Source organism: Pelodiscus sinensis, chromosome 32, assembly GCF_052426305.1.
Source record: "Pelodiscus sinensis isolate ZL-2025 chromosome 32, ASM5242630v1, whole genome shotgun sequence".
NCBI lineage: Eukaryota > Metazoa > Chordata > Testudines > Trionychidae > Pelodiscus > Pelodiscus sinensis.
The window spans coordinates 7,033,043-7,052,187 of record NC_143083.1 but is presented as its reverse complement, the minus strand read 5'-3'; the positions used below and the strand labels follow the sequence as shown (position 1 = coordinate 7,052,187).

Below are 19,145 nucleotides of genomic sequence, written 5' to 3'. Positions count from 1 at the left end.
AAAAACTTTGCTGAAGTCAGAGTATATCGTATCCACAGTGCCTCCTATGATGAGGTAACTGGCTATTTGGTTGGTCAGGCATGACTTGCCCTTAGTGAATCCATGCTGACTATTCCTGATCACTTTTCTCTCCAAGTGCTTCAAAATGATTAAACCAGGGTTGGGCAAAAACATAGCAGTGGTTTGCCAAAGTTAGCCCCTGGTGAACCTTTCCTGGCCAATGGGAGTGGCAGGAAGTGGTGCGAAGACGAATACCGCTTCCTTCAGCTCCCATTGGCTGGGAATGATCTGCAGCCAATGGAAGCTGTGACTGTCAGTACCTTTCAGCCATGCAAGTAAATATAGCAGTGAGGGCCCGCCAGTAGCTAATGCTTGTGGATCATATCCACCCAAGACTGGTATTTGCTTACCCCTGAGTTAACCGGTCATCTGGTAAGCATCATCCTTACTAGGCAATGCTTACCGGGTAAGTGGTTAAGCAGTGGCCTCAAGGGGCTGCAGCAGCCCCTGCCTGCAGTGGGCCAACCCTCAGCAGGCCCTGCAGACTGCTCAGCCCAGACTCAGCATAGTCCAGCTGAAGCAACCCCGCAGCCTGGCCAGGGCTGATACGCTGAAGTGCAGACAGGGGCTGCAGGATCACAGTTAACCAGTTAAATTGTAATGTTTAACTTTTTAAATCAAATTTTACATCTCTAATTGTTGGGTGAGCCATTTGTATATCATTACCCACAACTCTACTTCTAATATTTTAACAATTTTATATGAGGCATTTAAATGGAAGATAGAAGTTTTGTAAAATCACCGTTGTATACAACGCTACTACTAAAACAGATGCTATCTTTATTATTTAAGCAGTAATAATGCCCACCCTTCATTTCAGAAATAAGAGACATTTATGTAACTAATCTCGCTATGTATTTAAAAAAAACTTCCTACAGGGCGACAGTGATGTCACGTCACATCGACCCAGCCCCCCGGCCTTAACAGAGTCCCCAGTAGGGGAAGAGGTGGTCGTGGCTCAGGATTCTCCTTCCCCCCAGGAAGCCTCTGGCTTCTCAGGCCGCTGACTGCCTGGAGCTCCAGCCTGGAATACCCCTCTCCCTCCGCACACAAAATTAGTGCACCAGCTTCCTGCGAGGCAGGGCAGAGAGGAGAAAACACTGAGACTCCGCACCAGATTCAGCTTGCAGAGAAGTGCACACACTTCTCCAAAAGCCGAATCCAGTGCAGAGAAGCCTCAGTCTTTTCTCCTCTCCCCACTGCCCCACAGGAAGCTGGCACTGGCATGCTAATCTGGCCGGGGGGTGGGTATGAGGTTCCCAGGCTGGAGCGCCAAGCATGGGTGGCCCCAGCATGCCTGCCCAAGGCAGCTGGAGACTGCAGCTCCCTGCTGGGTCCTGGAGCATCCGGGCCCCAAGCGCAGCGAGGAGCTGCTGCTGCCGCCCCTGGCTCAGCCCTTGCCTTCCTCTGGCAGCCAGAGGGGGGCCGAGGGGCCAGGGAGAGAGGATTAGGGGGAGGCCAGGGCTGGCTGATGGGGGGGTGGGGGGAGGGACTGGCAGGCAAGAGACCAGGAGGGAGGCTGGGGACGTGAGCCAAGTGGCCAAAGCTGTCTGCAGCCAGGCAGGGGAGGGGATGAGAGGCCAGGTTAGCACGGACCTGGCAGGGGTGGTAGAGAGGCAAGAAGCTGGCTGCGGCTGGGGGGGGGGGGGGGGGGGTGGCCAGGGCTGGCGTGTCTACCCCCATAGACTGGGGGTTGGAGAGTATGGTGAGTAGGGGGCACCGCCCCCTCGTATTTAATAAAATGTGCAATTTGTGAATGATGGATTTGGTATACCACACCACTTATTGTGTGAAACTCAGGCACATAATTATTGAAGAGGGTCAGCAACACAAGATTGAGCTACACTGGCATAAATAATACATTTGATCATACAGAGCTCCCATGTGCGCTATATTTAACTCAACCACATATTATTTAACCACAAATTCAGAAGTTATATAAACTCACAATGCCAAAATAAGGAGAAATATTTTTCAGAAGGAAAGCAGGGAAAGAAAAGATAGAAAAGCTAGACTTTGGTTTGTAGGTTCAAGATCAAAGAGGAAACCCCCCCCTCAACTCATTTGTACCTTTGCTGCTTCTCTTTGGTGTTTTCTTGATGGTTACCTCTGATATCACTGGAATTTCGTCAGGATTTCCCCCTTCATTCTCAATAGCCTATTGGAAACAGATATAAAGCCATTATTTTGTTTACAGAGCACTATTTTTCTTGGGTACTAAACTCACCAAGGAGAAAAATGCTATCATTATGCCTGGTAGAAACAGCTAGAACTAGATAAATTGGATGGGGAATATATAGATCAATGTTAATTAGCCTGGATAGGCAGAAATGGTGGCCTTAGCTTCTAGTAGTCAGAAGCTAGGAACCGGGTCACTTGATTTAAATCGCAATTTAAATCACCAAAAATTCAGACTTAAATTAAGTTTCCCACTGATATGTCTTCATGTGTTTTTTCAAACAGTGCAAATTGACAACTAAAACATGTTATTTACACCTCAGGACAGCATTTTACATCGTCTAAGATGTGTGTAATTTTTTTGGTAATTTAATTTAGGAAAAAGTACATAATATTCATTACCTTTGTCAAGCTGCACATGCAGCAGCAGTGTATTAGGAATGGTAAGAACTAAATCATACACCAAGGTGGGCAATAATTCTTGGGGGGAGGGGCACTTGCCAAATTTCTGAGGTGGCCCCGGGCCACCCCAGAAGGGGCAGGACCTCAGGCAGAACCAGGATACTCCCCATACTCCCCCACCCAGACTCTGATTGCCCTGAGGGTGGGGGACTGCGTGAATTCTTTGCACCCTGCCACATCTAGAGGGAACTGCCAGCTGTTCTGAACAGCGCTTCCCCATCCCCAGGTCTCGACTGGCCTGGGAGTTCCAGGGCGGGTCAAAGAGTAAATGTGAGCCCGGCTTTCTGGAATGCGAGCAACACCCCGTTCCCCCCTCCCGCAACCAGCCCATTGCCCACGTGGGCAGATGAATGACAGGGTCTCCGTTTCCAGGAAGTGAAGAACGAAAGCCACGAACGGCTTTTGTCCACCGAGCCCCAGCCGCCCCATCCCTACACAGCGCTGCGCGCACCCGGCTCCCCCCGCCCGGCCTCCTGTGAGGCATCGCGAACAATTCGCACCGCACAAGCCCCCGCGGAGGGCTGAGGCCAGACTCCGAGACCTCATTCAGGGGTTGCCACGAGCGGCGGCAGGAGCCCGGCAGCCCGAGTGCCGCCGCACGGAGACTCGAACACGAGGCCTGAGGCGGAGGTCGCCCGTGGCGCGAACCGAACGCGCCAGAAGCGCCGCAGGAGCCGCTTGCGCTGGGCTTGGAGTCACATGACTCCTCTCGCTCGCCGCTTGGCGCCATTTTGTCCACCCCGCCGCGGCCGGGCCCGAAAGAGCGCGCGCCGCCTCATCCCTAAGGAATGTCCCGCCCCCTCCCATACCCGCGCGCCCTGCCTCCCTCCCGCACCTTCCGCAGCCGCTCCATCAGGACGCTCTTGTTGCCGCCGCTGTCCAGGTTGCGGCGCTTGAGCTCGGCCCTCAGGTCGATCACCCGCAGCTCGCTCAGCCGCCGGGTATCGGGCTCCGAGCCGATAGGAGCCGCGCCACCCAGGGCAGACTCCCCCAGCCCGGCCGCTGACTGACCCTCCGCCATGACGCCGCTGCTCCGGTTCTCGCGCGGGACAGGAGCAGAGTGGAGCATCCAGAACAGCCGCGATTCCCGCACAAAATGGTGGGGATGAATCCCAGAGAGACACACGGAGGCCGCGGCGCAGGCGCACTAAGGACAGACTACCGGGCATGAGGGCTTCGCGCAATCGCCAAAGCTTCGACGGCCTGAAACGCCTCTCAACCTAGCGCATGCGCCCGAGCCTCCTCAGGGCCGCAGTAACTCGCATGCGCAGTCGGTATGCACAGAGATGGGCTGTAGGTACTGACCGTGAAGCGCCGCCCTTCTTTCTGGAAGCTACTGCGCCTGCGCGTACCCCCTTCCCTCCCGCCGCGCCTGCGCGCCGTGCCCCCTCCTTCCAGAGTGTTTCGGCCTCGCCATTTTGTGGTAGGACCGTAGCTCTTGCTTTCATTCCACTGAGGTTCGCGCGTGAGAGAACCGGAGCAGCGGCGTCATGGCGGAGGCTCAGTCAGCGGCCGGGCTGGGGGAGTCTGCCCTGGGCGGGGCCGCTCCCTCCGGCTCGGAGCCGGAGACCCGGCGGCTGAGCGAGCTGCGGGTGATCGACCTGAGGGCCGAGCTCAAGCGCCGCAACCTGGACAGCGGCGGCAACAAGAGCGTCCTGATGGAGCGGCTGCGGAAGGTGCGAGGCGAGGCTGCGGCGGGGGAGGGGGCGAGCTGGCGTAGTCCCTGTGGGTCCTTTGTTCCCCGGCTTGGGGCTTTGCTGGACGCATGCGCGGCCCGGGCCCGGCGGCGCTCTCCTCCCCTGGGAGGGAAAATGGCGCTAACGAGCTGCCCGGCTCCCCCGCCGAGCTGGGGCCTCCAAAGCGCGTCCCCCTCCCGTGCCCTCGTTCTGCCCCTGGGGCTGCCGACTGCCTCCGACGCCGTCCTCGGGTTTTGCCAGCTCCGACGCCAATACATTCCCTCGGGCTGGCGGCCTCCGACCTCCCTTCTCCGGGTCCCCTGCACCCACCCACCTCCGGCTTCTTTTCTCTGGCGTCGCTGCCGGGATCTGGGCTCCCCTGAGGCTGCGGGTGAGCGTTTGTATTCCAGTGGCACCTGTGCTGGGTTCTGTACGACCCATGGAGCGCGGGCCCTTGCCCCCAAAGTCTGACAGATTCAGTCACTTGATCTGTCTCCCTTTCCCCAATAGCATTTCATATACATGAGAAACAGACTCCTGAAAACAAGCCACAGCAAAAATGACTCTCTGTTTCCACTAGGCCATTGAGGAAGAAGGGGGAGATCCTGATGAAATGCCAATGGCTTCAGAAGTTAGTAATAAAAGAACACCAAAGAGAACTAGCAAAGGTACAGAACAGTCCAGGCTCTTCCTCCTGGTTCACAAGCATTTTCTGTTTAAAATGTAGTCTTGCTTTTCTTGCTTTTCCTAGTTTTCTGTAAGATTACTTGTTTTGTAATTTTGTTTTTTCATTCCAGAGTTTCTATTAGTTTGCAGCTGAAAGTATGCTGTCAACAACTGTTGTTACATGTTTAAGCTTAGCACTGTTTCCTCGTTCACTGATTGCATTATGAAGTTCAAATATGCCTCATGTTAGTAGGCCTTCAGTCATAAAGTGAACATGACCTTAAATTGCAAGTGTATTTTTGGTACTCATGACATGAACACAGGATTGCTTCAGACATAGGGCAAACAGCTGCTCTGAAAGCCTCCATGCTAAGATCTACTGGTCAGTCTTGATTTTTACTTACATCCTTGTTGTTAATTCCCTTTTCCCAATGATATTTGATGGTGGAGTTTTAATTTTTCAGAGAGGCGTTAAAGCCTGTATCATCGATTAATTGGAATTTTAAGTCAAACTATGGTTCTGGGCAGGGCTTTGGAGCGGAACGCAGAGCAGTGGAGCTGCAGGTTTTTGCCAAGAGCTGGAGCGGAGCCGGAGCACAGAAAATCTTGAATGCTCTAGGTTTTGTTTTGTTTTGTTTTCTCATTTTCAATCCAAAATGAATGATATTTTAGCAAGAAAGTCCTAAAGGCAGCAAAAAGTTTCAGATTGTATAACGATATTAACATCTACTTTGCATAACATGCTGCAGTTATTCTTGCTTCGGCTGAAATCAAAGTTTAATGTACAGATACAAAATTACAAAGTTTTTTGGCAAGTGCCGTGAAAAGTTTCAACCTTTGGCTGCATGTAAAACAACAATCCTGAAAAGTATGCAGCTCTGGTTACAAAAAAGGACCAGGAAGATGAGGCAAAAGAGAAAGCTGACACGGCTAAACGATGTTCATCTGGCTCTTGAAAAACTCCTGGAGAAAAAATTTTTTTGCGGACCTTCTTCTGAAAAGAAACCCAAAATTGAGCAAACAAAAATTGACTCGTATTTAAAGTCCTCAAAGGTTACAGTCACCATGGCTACCAATATTTTCTGTGAAGGGCTGATGGAAATGGTTTGCTTGAGGTCAACACCGCTCACTACCTTCAGGCTAAAGAAAAAAGGATTCCAAAAAATTGCAGGTGAAATGGGTCTGCAGCTTGGCGTTTCGACAGGGCACAATACGGTTTGTCATTTAGTTGTCAGCACAGCTGAGTCTGGTCACGAAGAGCTCAAGAAATCTTTGGAGCAAAAATTGTGCTACCTGAAAATGGATGCGGCAACCCATGGAAACAGAAATTTCCTTGCAATCCATGCTCAGTACTATGAAGAAAGAAAAGATAAAACTGTGGTAAAAACCTTGAACATAATCGACACTGAAGGGCATCACAATTCTACCTACGTGAAAAGTTAAGTAAAAGCTATTTTAGAAAAATTTGGGATCCGTGAAATGCAAGTGCTGAGCATCTGCGTTGACAATGGAGCAGGCATGACGTGTGCCATCAAAAATTTCGGTGAGGACAATGAAACCATTCCTACCTCTGAGAACAGGGATGTGGACAGCACTGAAGCTATTTTGCCTGAGGAAGGAACTAAAGGAATGGATGAAATCGAAGTCGTCATGGATGCTGCTGCGCAATGGGTTAATGACCCTAGCCTCATACTTCCAACATGGCTTCATGAGGACAACTCAAAAGTCCAACTGATGCGGTGTGGTATTCACATTCTTCAGTTGGCAATCTGGGATGGACTGAACAAAGAACATGTGAAGAAATTTCTGGCAAAAATTCAACAAGTCTTCAAACTACGAACCCCAAGTATTCAAAGTGTTCTGCTTGATCTACATGGAGTAACTCAATCATTGGATACTATGACTCACTGGGGTTCAACATTTGCGATGTTCAGAGCTTGACAGTTAGGGCACAGGTGAGTAGATTTTAGCCTGGTGCGGTCGCGCAGCACGGTCAGCGCATGCGCAGCGTGCCCAATCGCGCAGCTGGCGAGCAGGGCTCGCCGCCGCTTGTCAAGCCCTGATGATGTTGAACAACTAGCTGCTGCTGGAGGAAGAGAACTCAAATTAACAAAAGCTGAATGGGATGAAGTGAAGAACCTGACACACCTCTTGGCAAAACCAAACAACCGTGAGTCTTCAAGCTGTTGATATAACACCAGGAGTTTTAATGAAGGAATGGTGACAACTGTCAAAATTCTTGCAAGAAAATGGTGGACAAATTGCAGAAGGAATTTTATCCTTCATGCAGAAACTCAAAGAGAAGCTTTTTTACAATATTCATTTCCTTGCTGGAGTATGTTGACCCACGGGATCGGATGATTCTTACCTCAAAGGAAATACCAAAGGCAAAGGAAGGGCTCCTTGATATTGCTTGACGACTTGAAAAACAAAATCTATTGCTAGATTTGAACTCAGCAAAAGAGGTTGAATAAAATGAAACACAACGAAAGGGGGTCATCAGCAATCAAATTTGCGGTTTCGGAAGGTTCACCTCCTTCAGAAATAGCAGGCTGTTCTCAAACTTCCGTCTCCACTCTGAACTTGTTCAAGCATCCATCCCTGAGACGTCTTCAGCCATCACAGGGAAATAGAGATAATTCAAGCACCAATTCTTGAGAAGATGACAACTTCGAAAAGGAATCGGATAAACAAGAAAGGCGCTGACGAGTTTCTGTAATTCATAATATTAATGAAGCATTATTCGAGAGAAACTTTCAGGAAGATTGAGGTGATGGAGTCTATTGGTAGGCTAAAAGTTGTCTGTTTTTGAGGCCATTTACAGCTACCCACACCACATTCACGATGCCTGTAGAATTGGTTTGAGCATGCCAACAACTCAAGCTAATGTAGAGGGACTGTTTTTGGCTTTAAAGTTAATTTTATATGCTCTGCGGCAGGCTATGAAAGATGACTTGATTGCTGCAATAATTTTTTACAGATTAAATTATGAATTATTCTAGTTTGTATCATTATTGATGACATTTAAATTGTTTTAAAATGCTGAATAAAAATAATGTTTTTTCAAAATTACAGTGTGCGCTTTTTTATTTAGTTAAAAATTAATTTGAGTCGGAGAGTGGAGTCAGAGTGCAGAGCAGAGCTGGAGCAGTCACTATTGGTGCTGGAGTGGAGCAATTCATAAATTTGATTGCTCCAAATCCCTGGTTCTGGGAATAATCAGTCTGGGTATGTCTATACTCGCACCCTTTTTCGAGAGAGGGATGCAAATGCAGACGTTCAAAATTGCAAATGTAGCCAGGATTTAAATATCCCACATTTCATTTGCATATTTGTGTTATGGCGCTATTTCGAAATAACAGATGCTGTTAAGATGCGGTTATTTCGAGAGAAGGGTTTTCTCTCAAAACCACATCTTAACAGCATCAGTTATTTCGAAATAGCGCCATAATGCGAATATGCAAATGAAGCGCAGGATATTTAAATCCCGGCTACATTTGCAATTTGCAATTTCAAATGTCTGCATTTGCATTCCTCTCTCAAAAGAGGGTGCAAGCATAGGCATGCCCTACATAATTGTACAAATACAGGCAGATAAAATGGATCCTAAATGTAAAATTTATCTTAGTAGAGTTGATGTTTTAGAAATTCCTTCTTTTCTGAGAGGAGTTGGTTTACTCAATGGTATGTAGTTGCAAACCTCGGAAATTGGTTTTGGGGGGGACGGGTGTAATTTCTGAAATTGCTTACAGCTCATTTTAAAAGTTTGACTAGATTTCAAGTTGTTTTTGAGTTCATTTTGGGCCTCTTGCCTATGTAGCCATTGTGGTAGTACCAGAAAGTATAATTGACTATTTAACATTTATATTATCTCTAGAAGACTTACCCGGCATTGCTTGGGTCCTTTTGGTGGCTTTGGGAGTTGCAGGAGTCAGGGCAGGAAGTTTGGTGTGATGGGGGTACAGGAGTCAGGACAAGGGTTCAAGACAGGAGGCCGTGAGGAGTCAGGTGGTCACTGGGGTTCCTTCTGGGAGGGGGCTATGTGGCCCCTGCAGTGCTTTTGGGCAGGGGGGTGGAGTGCTGCCACTGCCTGATTCCCCTGGTTTGTGGCTTCTGCAGGGCAGTGGAACTGCTGGCTGGCAGAGTTCCTTCCACATCCCCCGTCTAGGGATGTAATGCTATAGTTGATTAATTGATTAAGCAAAAGCTTATAGGTTAATGCTATAGACGACACACATTTCCCTCTCCTTTCCCTGCCAGTAAATTTTTTAACAGGCTGGTTTGCGACAGGTCTGGGACCTAACCCTTCTGCAGCTCTGCATTTATAGAATCATAGAATACCAGGACTGGAAGGGACCTTGAGAGGTCATCGAGTCCAGTCCCCTGCCCTCATGGCAGGACCAAGTACTGTCTAGACCATCCCTGATAGACATTTATCTAACCTACTTTTTAATATCTCCAGAGATAAAGATTCCACAGCCTCCCTGGGCAATTTATTCCAGTGTTTACCCACCCTGACAGGAAGTTTTTCCTAATGTCCAACCTAAACCTCCTTTGCTGAAGTTTAAGCCCATTGCTTCTTGTCCTATCCTCAGAGGCCAAGATGAACAGGTTTTTCTCCCTCCTCCTTACGACATCCTTTTAGATACCTGAAAACTGCTATCATGGTCCGTCCGTCCCCCCCTCAATCTTCTCTCTTCTAAACTAAACAAACCCAGTTCTTTCAGCCTTCCTTCATAGGTCACGTTCTCTAGACCTTTAATCATTCTTGTTGCTCTTCTTTGGGCCCTCTCCAATTTCTCCATATCTTTCTTGAAATGTGGTGCCCAAAACTGGACACAATACTCCAAGAGTAGAGTAGAGCCGAAGAATTACTTCTTGTCTTGCTCATGAAGGGGGAAATCTCGCTCCCCTGGGGTACAGAGCCCCCAGAAGGGTCCGAGGCCGGAGGTCAAATCAGTGAGGCAGGAGAGAAACCTAGAAGAGAAAACTTTGATGCATGCATGCAAGCTGTCACTTCCAAGAGTGAAGCAGCAGCCCTGACAGACAGATTCAGGTATCCTATATACAGAATGCTTAGACAGTTCAGTTGTGGATTGTTCTTCTTTAACATATCAAAGTCTCAGCAGAAGTACTCTGAGACTTCTGATCACCCCAGGAGTGCTAGAAGTAAGTTTTTACAGTACACAAAGCCACATGAGAACTTGAGTGGAGGAGTCTACAAGGCAAACTGTGACAAAGATAAGGGTTTACATGACAAATTGTGACAGACTAGGAGTATCCATGAATTTGAGATAGTCATTTGTAAGGGTCTTTGATTAGAGTTAATTTGATTTCACTCTGATACAGGGAGAGAGATCTGGAAAACTTTTTAACCCTTACAGCAGTTTTCTTTCAGAGAGTTTTGATTTCTGCACAGTTCCCCCTTTGACACAATTGGAGTTATTTGATTTTCCCCACACTCACAACACACGTGTTAATGCATCCTAGCATCATGTTTGCTTTTTTGTAACAGCGTCACACTGTTGACTCGTATTTAGCTTTTGGTCCACTATAACCCGTTGATCCCTTTCTGCCGTACTCCTTCCTAGACAGTCGCTTCCCATTGTGTATGTGTATTTAAAGCGTATTAGGAGCCAGGCAGGCAGGCAGCCTGGCTCACGCTGGGTCCAGGATCTCTCTTCGTTTCAGGTCGGCATTTCAAGTGTATTAAGAGCCAGCCAGGCAACCCAGCTCAGTTCTGGCTCACGTTGGGTCCAGGAGCTCAGTCGTGTCCCGTCCCCCCGTTTCCCCAGACAGGAACTGCTGCTACCCTGCACTGCTGCCTCTTTCTCAGAAGCAGCAGCACAGGGTGACAGGCAGCTGGTCCATGAATTGAACTGGCTTTTAAACTGGCTACCCTCACAGACCAGCTCCCACTTGGCACCCAGTGCTGCTGCGTCTGATACAGTGGCTACTGGCCCTGCCCTCGGGAACTACAGAGTAGTCAACAAATGGATAAAATTTTATGAGGTTACTCGACTATTCAGTTAACCGATATTTAACATCCTACCTCCATCCAGTGCTGTGGCCAAGGGCAGGGGGGCAACTTACCTGGGCCAATGGCTGCAACATGGAGAATCTGGTCACTTTCTTTCTGGTGTTGCCTCCCCCCTGTGGTCACTCTGAAGCATAGCTGCTCCCCACACTTGTTGCCCCCTCTCTGTGTTACTCTTCAGTATAACTGTTGCCTATCATTTGCCTCCATTTCTGTGTTAGGGAAAACACTTTGATTCCTAGTACAGCCCGTTTTCCTGGCACAGCCAAAACCTTGACCTTTCTTTAATTTAGAGTAAGAGAAAGTTGCGTACCAAATTTGGTGGTTCTAGTTCTTACTGTTTAGGCGAAGTTCTTGAATAAACAGTGTCACTGATAGACTGACTGACACACACAAAGGCACAGACTCTAAAATGGGAGAGGAACCAAAGGCCCGGGCCTGCATGTAGCCTATGGCTTGCCAAGATCAGGGTTCCTTCCCAGCATTGGGGAGTCTGTACTGGTGCTTCTGCCGCACTGCACTCCTGAAGCACAAAAATCTACTAGTTTGGTGCCTCTCCTTCCCCCAAACTCTGGTGTGAGAGGGGAATGCGGGGAGTATCTTTTTCCTTCTCAGTCAGGGGCCATATGGGTGAAGGTTTGTTTTGGTTTTTTTGCTTCTTATTTATGTGCCCCCCCCCCCCCAACTGATTTTTCTGTGGTTCAGCACCCCCTGACCAAAAAAAGTTTCCCAACCCATGTTCTAAAAGATAGAAAGATTGATGTATTTGTGTAGTAACATAATTACACATGAATGGTGCCCTGAAGATCTTTAAATCAAAGGCTTTAAATCACTCTTTTAATCAATCTTTAAATCACTTCCACAAAGTGATCTCCTTGCAATAGTGGGATAGAAATTATAAACAGATAACGGACTAATCTGTTTCAGAGATGAAAAGGGCATAAACAGCGAAAGCTTAATTATTCATTAAGAATTTTAACTTTTGTAAAAAAGTTTATCTTTATAATGCCCTTTTATTGAGGTGTATTGGGATGAGAGAATGACGTAGAGAAATATAAAGGCACCTGGGATATGACTGTGCTACAGCAGCAGCTCATAGTAAGGATGAGCACATCATTAGATACATCATTAAAAGTGTTTTGTTTTTTTCCTGTTGATGCCGATCTCTCTCTCTCTCTGAGATGGTTGCTTGGTTAACCTCACCATGTCTGTATTGGGGGGTTAGGTCAGCCTACCTTCAGAGTTCATGGTATGAAGTCTTTAAAGCCCTGTATGACACAGCTAGGGCAGCCTAAGGTTTAGGTGTAGAACAGAAACTAAACACACTTCACTTCAAGTTGATGTCATGTAATGACATCGTAGAGATAAATACAGTCCAGGTTATCTGAAGCCCCAGAATCAGGGTCTTGAGTTTTTTCCAAAAATTAATCCTTAAGGTTGAATAGTCAGTTTAGCAAATAATGTGTGTATTCTGAAGAACATACTGCTTTTAATACTTAGAATATTGCTATTTTATAGGGCGAAAACCAGAAGAAGGAGTTGAAGACAATGGACTGGAGGAAAACTCTAGAGATGAACAGGTATGTGAAATCATGATGAAGATTAGAGTGCTGTTTTTTTAAGTCACAGTGAATATACCACTGTTCTTTTCTTTTTACAGGAGGATATTGAAGCAAGTTTGGATAACTTGCAGGATATTGATATGATGGATATTAGTGTTTTAGATGAAGCTGAAATAGATAATGGCAGTGCTGTAGACTGTGGAGAAGATTACAATGCTGACAATATTCTTGACTCGCTATCTGATGGTAAAGAGAATATTGATGCAGAAATGAAAGAACTTCCAGATCAACTTACAGAAAATGAGGTAAGTAACTGGCAAAATTATTTTTCACATATTTGAATTCTGAATGTTGTAGATGATATGTATCACTTCAGTGTCAGGAATAAAAAATTATACGTTCTCCACATCATCTCTGTAAATAATGTCGTTAAAATTACTTAGATTTTAAGTATTTGCTTATTCTACTTTATTCTAATTCTACATTCTCATTCTTGTAAATTACACTTTTGTATGACTGAGAGCTATATGAATGACTCAGATGTGCATTAATAAAATACAGGACTATGTAGCACTTTAAAGACTAACAAGATGGTTTATTAGATCGTGGGCCACGAAAGCTCATCATCTAATAAACCATCTTGTTAGTCTTTAAAGTGCTACATAGTCCTGTATTTTGTTTCAGCTACACCAGACTAACACGGCTACATTTCTATCACTTTTCAGATGTGCATTAATTGCACAGTATATTTTCACTGGGCTAACACAGAATTTTAAATATTTTGCTCACTTCAGGATTCTCCCAATATTACCTTTTGTCTATTTTAGGAATGCCAATTTGTAGTAACGTTACTACTCTTACATCTTAAATTCTACCAATTTGGCCTCAGCCCCTTAATCTGAAAGTCAAAATCTGTCAGACTTTTCCCTTTCAAAAAAGAAGTAAAGCAATGAGACATATCAGTGTTTAAAACAATCAAACAAATAAAGAAATTTTCTCCTCATATGAGTTTTGTGTGCAATTGTAAACTCATGTTTAAGTGCTAATGAAGAATTTCATTAAATTATTTTTAAAAATCCTGATGTTTTTCAGCATTCTTGCATAAAGTTTTACAGTTTGGGAGCAGAAGTTCCTCTGAATATTGGTGAATATTTATACAAATGCTACCTCCCTGGGAAAATCACATAAAAATAGTGTTGTTTCTTCTACCTTCCAGTCTTTTATTTATGTTTTTAATTTCTTAAATTTTTGTAAGGGGTGAAATAACTTCCATTTAATCTTTCAGGAAGACTGTGAAGAAATTGGAAATAATGTAGATGCTGCCTCATCTGATTTAAGTTTAATGAAGGTAAATTGAAAGTTTAGTTCTATTGAAGGTTATGTAGGCAATACTAGATAGAAAATTGCCAATTAATCTTTCAGCATAATAAAATTCAACTATTTTACTCCAACTGGAGTACTTGTTATAAAATATTGTAAATACTCAGTACAGTGGGGCCTCAGCAGGGCAGTGCCTACTTATTTTGAAGTCTGGAACACAATCTTTACTCGTATCTATAAACCTGAGAACATCTGCCAGTTGTGGTTGCTCACTTCCAGCAGTTATCATCCTCCACTATTTGACGTGAGTTGTAAATAAAAGTATTTTTATTTGGAAAAGCTTAACTTCCTTTTGTGAGAGCACCAAAAGAATTTAAATACCCCTGTTATGCATATTTTAAATAACTTTATTTTAGAGGAAAAAACCCCACCCCATTAATGCTAACATTACATCATCTGATTTTCATGTCACATCATTTCATTTTTTATCATTGTGAATTATAGTGGCCACTTTAGATTGAATTTCTATAATCTGGCACCATTGGGACCTAACTGGTTCTGAACCAGAAAATTTGTCAAACCATGGGAGGTCAATATTGTCTCGCAGCATTACCAATATTTCCACTGTTACCGAGCACTTAAACATTTAGGGATAAATTAGAGCTAAATAACAGCACAGTTAGAACCGTGAGAACACTGAGAGCTGGGACTGGTGGCTGTAAACAATCTGTTTGAGATCATGGGGAAATCGGCCACACTAGAGATGTTAGCGTGTTGTCGTTTACACAATTAACCAATACACCTGAGCTTATTAGTTAATCTTAACTACTACACACATTTCTCCCACACACACTTGCTGCCTCTGTATCAGAGGCAGGAGCATAGAAGGTGAGGGAAGTGGTACATGGGGGAAGCTGGCTTTCAAGCCGACTCCCTGTGAGTACCAGCTCCGCAGAGCTGCCACGAGCTAGTGGTTGCTCACCCACCCCTTGCGCAAGTTAAACATGTAAACACTGAAAAAATATCAGCAGTTACACGTTTACAAAAATAAAAATTTGCTAACATCCCTAGGCCACACACATAAGTGGATATCCAACTAACTAAAATGCTGGAACTAGGGATGTTAAATATTGGTTAATTGAATAGTTGATTAACCTCATGTATTTTTATCAGTTACTCGACTATTCTATAGTCCCCGGGGGTGGACCAGCAACCAGTGCACTCTGGCCCCATCCCAAGGACCCTCTGCCACTCGTTGCTGCTACCTCAGTTGTGGGGGCGCCAGATGGGAGCTGGTCCACAAGGGGAACCAGTTTAAAAAACAGCTCACGGTGCGGGGTGGCAGCAGCCCCTGTCCGGTGTGGGGGCAGTCTGAGCTCCCAGACCTGGTGCAAGCCAGAAATGAGTTGGGCTGGCTTCCCGCCTGGCTCCTAATACACTTTAAATGCAGAGCTGCAGCGAGGGCAGGTCCCAGACCCGGCGCAAGCCAGGACTGCTGGCCAGGCATGCTAAAAAATTTACTGGCAAGAAAGCGGGGGGAGGGAAATGCGTATAGTCTATAGCATGAACTGATACGCTTTTGCTTATCAGTGAATCGACTACACCAGAGCTACTCAACATGGAACCCTGTTTGTTTGCGGCCCGCAGTGGAGTTTGGATTTACGCGGGGCTCAACATGCGGCCTGCAGGTGGGAGTTCCCGGGGCTTCCAAAGCTGAGTAGCCTTGGGCTACACTGTTCCATCCCTAGCTGGAACATGGATGCTGCCGGATCAGTGTGTGCCAGACTAGAGAAGTTCAACTTGTACCTATGTGCAATGTTCTGCAGTGTCATTTTTGATGTAAACATTCTTTCTAACCTTTCATATTCTGAGGCTTTTAGCACTTTTGTGGATACAGTTTTTATCTGAGGGGTACAAAAAAAAGTATGCTCCTAACTGACAAGTTTCACTGACAAAAACCCCAGGTGTGGGAGAGGTGCGCTCCTACCAAGACAGCTACCACCACTAGTTAGAAATTGTTTAATTATACCAGCAAGACAGCTCTCCTACTGGCATGGAGCAGCTATACAAGATACCTTACAACAACAACATATCTGCTGTGGTACAGCTATGCAGTCATAAGGTCTATAGCATAGACATAGCCTAAGTTAGCTAGGAAGACGCAACAAATGTAGCTGAGCTCAGGCAGTTGTGGTTTATTTTGTTTTCATTTAAGCAAATACATATTATTTATATAAACATCCATGTGAAATGGTTCCAGGTAAGCCATTTGTCAATACAGTAACTGAATTGTTTAACTTGAAATAATCTTCTAAAATTCTAGTTTTGTTTGTAGTTTAGACTCAGTTTATAAGGTTTATAAAAAGTGTTTTGAATGTTTTCTTTTTCTTTACAGAAAATCGAGGCATTGCCGTTGGAGCCAGGTACTAGTAAAGACCAATATAATCCCATCTTTCCAACTAATACTTTTAAAAACACTAGTTACTTTAACAAAAAATGCAATGTTATAGTTTGCATTATTCCTGTGGTGGACAATACAGATCGTGCAAGGGTCATAGAGATTGGAAACCCAATCATATCCCCAGATCTGTGAAGTAATGTCTGTCATTTAAATATTGTCACTGACATAAAGCGATTATTTAAAAGTCTCCTAAATGGCTCTAGAAAAGTTAATTCCAGTTTAAAAGCCAAAGATTCTACATGTAAAACAGATCTTGTGATATCAGAAAGTACCTTAAATTCTTTAACAAGTAGAGCAGAAAAGGCAGTATAAAACCATATTAGGGATCTAAAATTTAAAAATTAGTAACTGGAAACAGAAGAAAGAAGACAGTTTCTTCATGGAAATTCCATACAGATTCTATTCACTGTCTGGACTGAAAATATACTCATGCACCATCAGAAGATGTCCCAGTTTTCATGTTGGAGTGTCTGCTAAAAGAATTTCACAGAAATTAGAAAATTGAACTTTCAGTGCATTGGTACATTCAGTTAAGCATCTTGGATTGTGGAACTTAAATTGAGAAGAACCAGAACTGAACGATTTGATGAAGAATGTCAAGGACCAGCCAGAAGGTTTTTGTTAAATCTGTGGGGGCTTTTTCTTCACTGTAACTTTTGGGCTTACTATAATTTGTTAGGCTGCAAATAGTTTAGAACTTTTAATATTGTGTATGTTAGGGTTTTCCAATCTCTGTGTAGCTTAGACCTTCTCTTGGTGTTAGTGTGGCAGCCATGCCAGTTCCACATTTGTGATTGCATTATTTCCCTGGTGATTAAATCTTGTGCCATTCTATTCCTGTTAAATCCGTAGAAAATGAGAAAATACTCGACATTTTGGGGGAAACTTGTAAATCTGAACCACTTACAGAAGAAACTTCCGAAGTGGAGCAGCCATATGCACAAGAAGCAAGTAACGCCGTGGCAGGCAAAAAGCTAGCAGAGGAAGAGGACACGCTTGCTGCCAGTCAGTCGGAAGAGGATGCTTTAGATTTGGACAGCAAGTCAGCACAAGCTCTTTCAAGGAAGGAAGCAAAGCATGTAGTTGTAGCAAAAGGGGAGACAAGTGAACAGACAATAGATGAAGAGAAAATGGACTCTGAATCTTTAGTAGTAGAAACCATAAGTGATCAGAGTAGCAAACCATCACAAGGTCTGGAAGCCTCTAGTGGGGAAACAGCGGATAAAGATGCAGGTCTTGAAACCAAAGATAGTAAAGAAGATGCCAAGAAAACAGAAGAGAAAGCTAATTCAGAAGAATCATCAGCTACTAAAGAGTCCTCTGCCAATGAGGGCGGTGATCAGAAAAAGAGGTTTGTTTTTTCTCAGTTTTAGACCAGATGCTATCTTTTTATTGGTCATTAAGTGATGCAAATAGGCTGTTTCCTTCAATTGGCCAGCAAGACTGATGAAATTGTAGTCTGTTCCTAAAGAATCTTTTATTTCTTCTTGTGCAATTTTTAACTGACGGTTTGATTTCCTTCCTTTCCTCAACCTTCAAAGGTTGGTTTATTAAATTATTATTTTTTTTTATCTTCTGGCAGACATAGTTTAAGAATCTGACTTCCTTTATTTCATGTCAGATTTCTTAATACAATTTTGCACAGGTGTCTTTTGTTTCTCAACTAGTTTCTGGTAGGTATTTTATTATAATTTAAAGTTAATTTTCCTTTTTTGTTTCCTCATTGAATAACACTAGTTTTTGTCTTTAGCCCTGAGGAGGACAGAGATACAAAGACAGTATCAAAAGATGAGAAAGGTATGTTAAAAAGGAGAATAATCTTCATTTTATGATTGATTTTGTAAAACCTGTATAATGTCTTTGCCTTTTTTTTTTTTTTTTTTTTTTTTTTTTTTTTTTGCAAAATAGATTATTGTAAACATGTATCATTAAAATCGGTGCCAGTGTTTTCATTGACTTAAATGATTGCAAGTTTTGCCTAATTGAGGCTGTCTGCAGTATGTAACCTTTTTTAAAAAACACTTAATGTGTACTATGGGAAAGCTTATTGTTCTAATTGTGTTCTAACAATATCAGTGACTGTATCCCACAAATTGTACCACTGACTTCAGAGAGAACCTTTAATATGTGACTCATTTATCCTTCAGATCAGTGATGGTGCATATGGACACCTCATTGAGCGAAGAGCCCTTTGTTATCTTCAGTTTGTTAATTTATTCCATATATTTATATATCTTCTACTTTGCTAAATAATAAGGGTTTTAGTAATTGCATATAAATATAAATTGCAATAAGTGTACATTTCCATGTCAGTCTTCAGATTTTGTTGCCCTCAAACATTCTTTTGTTTCTTCATGGAATTTCTTTGTGGATCCCTCTTACGTGGCATGTGTACACCATGTTCAAATGAAATTATGATCTTTCATCCAGGAGCTTCAGCAAGGCTCTATTGCCTGTTTTTATATCCTTATACTTCTATGTTACCTCCCCATTCAACGGTATATAGGGCACTTGCCTCTCCATTCAGTCTTGCCTCTCCAGCAATAAAACTGAACTGGGCAGTGTCTGCCCGCTGGCACCCTTTCTTCAAATCAGTTTTGTAAATAATAGTAAGTGCAGCAAGTTCTTTAAGGATACTTTTTTGTTCTATTGACAGTCTTAAGCATTTTCTTTACATTTTTTTCCTTCTGACTATTGCTTGCTCCCTCTTCACCAAATGGCTG

General features: G+C 44.2%; 2 protein-coding genes across 7 annotated transcripts in view; one reads left to right on the top strand and one right to left on the bottom strand.

Moving 5' to 3' along the window:
- Window positions 1–3,914, bottom strand: part of LOC102462048 (scaffold attachment factor B2) — a 28,245-nt gene extending 24,331 nt beyond the window's left edge. For 3 of the 4 annotated variants that reach the window (XM_075903085.2, XM_075903086.2, XM_075903087.2), the window contains exons 1-2: window positions 3,536–3,914; window positions 2,131–2,218 (exon numbers count right to left, since the gene is read on the bottom strand). In XM_075903085.2, the coding sequence (XP_075759200.2) occupies window positions 2,131–2,218; window positions 3,536–3,769 (322 nt within the window). In that variant the 5' untranslated portion in view covers window positions 3,770–3,914. Of the gene's footprint in view, window positions 1–2,130; window positions 2,219–3,200; window positions 3,446–3,535 lie in introns of those variants that run through there. The other variant, XM_075903088.2, reaches the window with a different exon arrangement.
- A 135-nt stretch (window positions 3,915–4,049) lies between these two features.
- Window positions 4,050–19,145, top strand: part of LOC102457986 (scaffold attachment factor B1) — a 44,437-nt gene continuing 29,341 nt past the window's right edge. The window contains exons 1-8 of one of the 3 annotated variants that reach the window (XM_075903089.2): window positions 4,050–4,376; window positions 4,957–5,044; window positions 12,598–12,659; window positions 12,740–12,946; window positions 13,927–13,989; window positions 16,357–16,384; window positions 17,275–17,773; window positions 18,173–18,219. In XM_075903089.2, coding sequence (XP_075759204.2) covers window positions 4,191–4,376; window positions 4,957–5,044; window positions 12,598–12,659; window positions 12,740–12,946; window positions 13,927–13,989; window positions 16,357–16,384; window positions 17,275–17,773; window positions 18,173–18,219 — 1,180 coding nt within the window. In that variant the 5' untranslated portion in view covers window positions 4,050–4,190. The other 2 variants (XM_075903090.2, XM_075903091.2) reach the window with 2 other exon arrangements.